At 53.8% G+C, this 6,140-nt stretch overlaps 1 protein-coding gene across 9 annotated transcripts in view; it reads left to right on the top strand.

Annotated features, from left to right (window-relative positions):
• The window catches only part of LOC105511144 (chromosome unknown open reading frame, human C7orf49), a 75,815-nt gene that overhangs the window by 6,959 nt on the left and 62,716 nt on the right, over positions 1–6,140 (top strand). The window contains exons 2-5 of one of the 9 annotated variants that reach the window (XM_011941235.1): positions 2,279–2,596; positions 2,628–2,653; positions 3,992–4,266; positions 5,236–5,311. In XM_011941235.1, the coding sequence (XP_011796625.1) occupies positions 4,232–4,266; positions 5,236–5,311 (111 nt within the window). In that variant the 5' untranslated portion in view covers positions 2,279–2,596; positions 2,628–2,653; positions 3,992–4,231. Of the gene's footprint in view, positions 1–2,272; positions 2,597–2,627; positions 2,769–3,568; positions 3,622–3,964; positions 4,304–5,235; positions 5,312–6,140 lie in introns of those variants that run through there. The other 8 variants (XM_011941240.1, XM_011941239.1, XM_011941237.1 and 5 more) reach the window with 8 other exon arrangements.

The following is a 6,140-nucleotide window of genomic DNA, read 5'->3' as shown; positions in this document are numbered from 1 at the left end:
CGGGCTCAGCGGGCCCACACTCAGAGCAGCGGGCGGCACCGCCAACAGAGCAGTGAAGGACTTAACACCGGGACCAGCAGCTGCAGAGGGTGTGCCAGGTCCCCCAGCACTGCTGACCCGCCCACAATGCGCTCAAATTATGGCGCGGCCTCAGCTGCCTCCCTGTGGGGCAGGGCTAGGGACCTGCAGCCTGCCATGCCCAACCCCCCCTCCACCGTGGTGGGCTCCCGTGTGGCCCAAGCCTCCCCAATGGGCACTGCCCCCTGTTCCCCCGCGCCCAGTTCCATAGACTGCCCAAGGGCTGAGGAATGCAGGCACAGCACGGGACTGGTGGGCAGCTCTGCCTGCTGCCCTGGTGAGGGATCCACTAGGTGAAGCCAGCTGGGTTCCTGGGTCTAGCCGGGACTTGCAGAACCTTTAGGTATAGCTAAGGGATTGCAAATACACCAATCAGCACTCTGTGTCTAGCTCAAGGTTTGTAAATACACCAATGAGTACTCTGTATCTAGCTAATCTAGTGGGGACTTAGTGAACTTTTCTGTCTAGTACTCTGTGTTTAGCTAAAGGATTGTAAATGCACCAATCAGCACTCCGTGTCTAGCTCAGGGACTGTAAATGCACCAATCAGCACTCTGTCAAAATGGACCAATCAGCTCTCTGTAAAATGGACCAACCAGCTCTCTGTAAAATAGACCAATCAGTGCTCTGTAAAATGGACCAATCAGCAGGATGTGGGTGGGGTCAGATAAGGGAATAAAAGCAGGCTGCCCAGCCAGCAGTGGCAACCTGCTCAGCTCCCCTTCCATGCTGTGGTGGCTTTGTCCTTCACTCTTTACAATAAATCTTGCTGCTGCTCACTTTTTGGGTCCACGCTGCCTTCATGAGCTGTAACACTCACTGCGAAGGTCTGCATGTTCTCTCTTGAAGCCAGCGAGACCATGAACCCACCAGGAAAAACAAATAATTCCAGACACGCTGCCTTTAAGAGCTGTAACACTCACTCGAAGGTGTGCAGCTTCACTCTTGAAACCAGCGAGACCACGAACCCACCCGAAGGAAGAAACTCTGGACTCACCATCTTTTAAGAACTGTAAAAGTCTTTACACTCACCATGAGGGTCTGTGGCTTCATTCTTGAAGTCAGTCAGACCAAAAACCCACCAATTACTGACACACTGTGATCTTGTAGCTGTGCAGAGAGAAAAGAAAACACAAACTTAACAGAGCCACAAATAAAAGAAAACACAAACTTAACAGAGCCACAAATATTTGGAGGGCAGATACCGTTAATGTTTCTTGGGACTGGCAGTTAATATCCTTTAGCTACGGGAGGGCTGAAATTCTTTTTAGCTTTGGTTAATAGAGCAGTTCATTCTATGAGCTATTGTCATTTCTCTTACTATAATTTTACTATTAGTACTTACAAGGGAGGAGCCCCCCCCCCATATTGTCTTATGCCCAATTTCTGCCTCCAAGGAAAGAAAAAGTAAAAACTAAAAGGCAGAAATGAAATCCACAAGCAGACAGCCTGGGGCCACACCCACGGCCTGGTAGTTAAAGATCAACTCCTGACCTAATCGGTTATGTTATCTATAGATTATAGACATTGTATAGCAATGCACTGTGAAAATCCCTATCCTGTTTTGTTCCGATCTAATTACCGGTGCATTCTACCCGCAGTCACGTACCCCCTGCTTGCTCAATCAATCAGGATCCTCTCACGCAGACCCCCTTAGAGTTGCGAGCCCTTAAAAGGGACAGGAATTGCTTGGCTCTTGAGACAGGAGTCTTACCGATGCCCCTGGCTGAATAAACCCCTTCCTTCTTTAACTCAGTGTCTGAGGAGTTTTGTCTGCAGCTTGTCCTGCTACACTTACGTTACTATTCTATTATCTTCTTAATTTTCCACTTCATTAGCATAACAAATAGAGGTGGGGCTCCCATACTTCTCCAGTACGTGAGGGCTGCCTGGCCCATCAGGGATCCTTGACCTGGTTTCCGAGGGAATTCCGGGAGGCCTTTCCAAAACACTCCCATTCCCTTCTGCTAACTTCAGAGGCCAGGAATGGACACTTTCACTTTCCTCAGGCCTGCTGTGCTGCCTCGCTGGTGTTCGCAGCGCCCAGGAAACCGTGTGCCAGCAGGGGTACAGGTGCAGCCAGCCTGGGGCGCCCGCGGACCTCCCAGTGAGCCAGCTGCCAGGAGCCGGAAGTGTCCCGGGTGCTAGGACTCCGAGGGGGCCCGGAGCTGGGCAGGACCGGAAGTGTAAGGGGCGGGAGCGCGCAGGGCCCGGAAGAGGCGGCTGGCCAGAGGAGGTCGGGGAGTTCCGGTGCCAGGAAAGAAGGTAGGGATTTAAGTTATGGGTGGGGCGCGGGTCCCACAACCGCTCGGAATTTGCCTCCTGGCTCCACTCCGGAGGCTAAGAAGGGGCACAAGAAGTGGAGAGAGGGAACCTGAGAGCAGGGAAGCCAGTAGGCGGGCGGGGGTGGGGGGAGCGCGCTGTCGCTCCGGTCGGAAGGAGCCGGTGCAGCCCTGACCCGCGTGCGGCAGGGTCAGCGAGGCCCCTGCGGTGCTTCGCCCCCGCCTTCCCCTCCGCAGTCTTCCCCTCCGCAGTCACCCCCTCCGCAGTCACCGGCCCTCTGGGCCTCCCACAGGTCCAGCGGCGGGTACCGGCCCCCAGAGCGAGGGCGGGCTGTGAACTGGCAGCACATCGTGTTCCCGCGGGGGCCCCATTCCGCTTAGGCAGTGAGCGGCTGGCATGGGACCCAGGTCGGTCCGCCAGCGCGGTGTTTCGGAGACCCGGCTTCTGGAAGGTGCTGCGGCCTGCCCTTGGGGCCCAGAAGCAGAGTGGGGAGGCGCGGGATCTGGAGTCTGCAGGACCTGGCTGCGAATCCAACCAGCTGATTTCAAACTTTTCTGTGATCTTCTGCAGGTTAACTCAGTCTCAGTTCCTCCTTTGCGAAATGTACTTAATATGCACCCCAGGGTGAACTAAACTTGTCCACATAGACTGCAGCAGTGCACTTGGGAGGCGCCTTAGGGTGTAGGAATCACTAATATCAATGAGTTTTGACAGAAATGAGGGTGCATTGGCAAAGGTGTGCCCCGTGGCCATACAGGTTAGGAGGAGGGCCTGCTAATATTTTTTCTTAAATTGTAAACAGCCATCTGAATGAGCAATATATTATCACATTGTGATTCAGAGAGGACTATCGCTGACTACTTTTTTCTGGGCATGCCTCTGCTTCAGGAGCTTGTGGCTTGATTCCGAAGTGGAAGGCTCAGAGACCTAGGCCCTCTGAGTCACAACTCCATCTCTCTGGGTGAGGACTGAGCTCCAGGACTGCAGAGTGGAGGCAGAACAATTGGGATAGGAAGAAGAGAGGCCAAACTAGATCAGAGTCTAGCGTGGGCTTCAGAGTCTACAGACTGGCAGAGTTATGCTTCCTGGCCCCTATTGCTGGTTCAAGTTTGACCAGTCAGAAGTATCTTTAGCTTAAGGGCGGGGTGTTGGCCAATGAGACTTTATTGTGAAATAAAATGCCCTCAGTTTCATGTAGCTGAGCCACCACAGAGGAGTGGAGAAATCGAGTTGACCAGATGAGGGAGAGGCCATTAAGAGGTATTTTAGGGATTGGATGGGTTGGGCACCCCAAGGACTGGCATTTGGGGTGGTAATGAGAAGGAACATTAGGGGCCTCCGCCTCTTTCCTTCTTTTCCTCCTGTGCTGAGTCAGTCAGCACAGAGGCTGCAGGCCGTATCTCTGGTTGGCTCTGGCTGCGTGTGGGGGCACCGCTTTGCGGAGGTCAGAGGGCCGTCTCCTGAGCCACTCTTATGCCCACAATCACATCTGCCTGATGTCTGTGAATGGCCGTCTGAGTCTCCTGGGCCCTGCTCACCTTTTGGTCACCTCTGGCCTACCCTGCACCTACCGGTAACTGCTTGATGACTGGAGGTATTGGAATTCACTGAACTTTATTGTTCTTTGTAGGAATCAAAGATCAACCCGCACTGAGGACAAATGGACCTGTCATTCCAGGTGTGACGAGAGAACGGGATTTACCTTCCTGAATTAAAAAGCAGGTCATTAAGCTTGGGCCCTGACTTTTCTTTGTGAGAAGGTACAGAGACGGAAACCTTACAATCCGAGACTAAAAAGAGGGTCCTTCCCTCATGGCTGACAGCCCAGGTGGCTACAAAGAATGTGGCACCAGCGAAGACCCCCAAGAGGATGAGAATGGCTGCAGTGCCGGTGGCAGCAGCAAGGTGCGACAACCCTGGTCAGACGACTCCTGTGACTCTGGCAAGTGGAGCAGGGACCTCCATGACCTGGGTCAGGTCTTCCAGCGTAGGCAGAACAGCAAGATGGGCGAGTGTTTCAGTCTGATCATCTCTTGAGCTTTTAGGAGGTGGAGGGGCTGTGGGCAGGAGGCAAAACGGGTTAAACTTCGAGGACAGGCACCCGCTTCTGCCTCTGGGTGAGTGCTCTGCCGTCAGCACACACAGAGTGGGTTTTCCATGTCAGCCAATCTCTGATGCCAGTTGTCCAAAATGCCAGTCTCGTCCTTTACAACAAACATGATAACATCAGATGGGTGAGATCAGTGGTAGGGTCTGTTCTCCTGAGTGGTGCCTGCTCCTCCTGTGGACAGCCCTTTAGGGACGGACAGATGAGCAGCAGCTGCGGGGCCACCAGCAAGAGATCAGGAACTGGGGAGTGAGTGAGTTGAATGATGGTAATTGCGTGGGGTGGGGTTAGTCTCCAGGCTGCAGCATCAAGTGGGCGGGGCCCCAGCACTCGGTGTTCCCCTCTGTGGCTCCTCCTCTAAGGTTTCCTGACTGACAGCCTTCCCTTGTGACTGCTGCCACCTTTCCCTAAGTCTGGTCCTGCTTTCAGGTTCCTCTCAGTGCAGCCTCGGCCTGAGGTCCCCTTCCTCTTGCATCCACATGTGTGTTTCAGAGGCGGCAGCCCTTCCCTACTTCCAGATCCTTGTAGGGCAGTTGGTGGAGTGTCGGAGGCACCCTGGTGTTGCCTCCATGAAGCCTTGTGCCAGTCACTGGGCTGCAAGGCTAAGGAAATTGTGTCCGTGTCGGAGAAAGCTCCTCAGCTCAGAGGTGTTGGCGCCTCCTGTGTGGTGGGAAGGTGGTGGGAAGAGGCCCTCTTGCTCCTGTTTTCTTTGTCCTTGTGAGACCTGAGAGTCTGTGTCATCTGTGCCTTGCATGTCTTTGTTTCAGACTCCCTGCGACGAGGACTGTGTACTGCATGAATGAGGCCGAGATAGTCGATGTTGCTCTGGGAATCCTGATTGAGGTAAAGTCAGCCAAGGCTCTTACTCATGACCAGAAATGACCAGAAACTCTGCATGAGCAGAAGCTAGACTAGGCGCTCGGTCACAGTCAGTAAGAGCTACGCCCTCTGCGGTAGGCTACCTCTTCTTTCTCCTGCCACTTGCCTTGCTCTTGTCTCGGCCATGCTCCCCAGGCCTCTCCCCATGTGGTTGTGCGTGCGGGGTGAGTCTTTGGGGCTAGATGCCTGGGAGGGCGTGCGTGTGTTAGGGAGAGCATGACTGCGTGCCAGTGTGTATGTGGATGGGACATGAAGCCTTTACCTGTTTGTGTTCTTGGAAAGGTTCCCAGCTGGGTAGGTGACTTCTTAACCATTGCCCCTCTCCTGAGCAGAGGCTGCTGAGCTTTCTGGCTTCCTGCAGTAATAATTGCAGTGCCTCAGAGTTGCACAGCATTCTGCAGTTTACCCAGTGCCTTGAAAGCATGTGTGATGTCATTTGGGCCTTGCAGTAACCCTGTGGTGTGGGGCTTTTCCTAGTGCTAAGGCATGGGCCCACACACAGGTTTTGTATCCTGGGCTCCTTCTCTGTCACCGGCCCTTCTAGACATGTTTCTTCCATTTCTTTTTCCTTTCCCCTCAGCTAATCCTCATGCCTCTGCTTGCTTCTCTCCCAAGTGGGTCCTGGTTTCTTCAAGAGCTGTGAAGAGGGGGTACGGGGAGGAGTGGGGTGAAGAGAGGGTAGGTGCTCAGGATATGGGTGCATTGCCCGGCCTGATCACACTGGCTTTGTAGTTGCTTCTGGATATATCCTGCATGCGTTGCTGACAGACAGACCAGCATGTTAGGGAAATGA

Source organism: Colobus angolensis, unplaced genomic scaffold (genome assembly GCF_000951035.1).
Source record: "Colobus angolensis palliatus isolate OR3802 unplaced genomic scaffold, Cang.pa_1.0 Scaffold2, whole genome shotgun sequence".
NCBI lineage: Eukaryota > Metazoa > Chordata > Mammalia > Primates > Cercopithecidae > Colobus > Colobus angolensis.
Note: the sequence above shows the minus strand (reverse complement) of the source record. Positions and strands in the feature narration are given on the sequence as shown.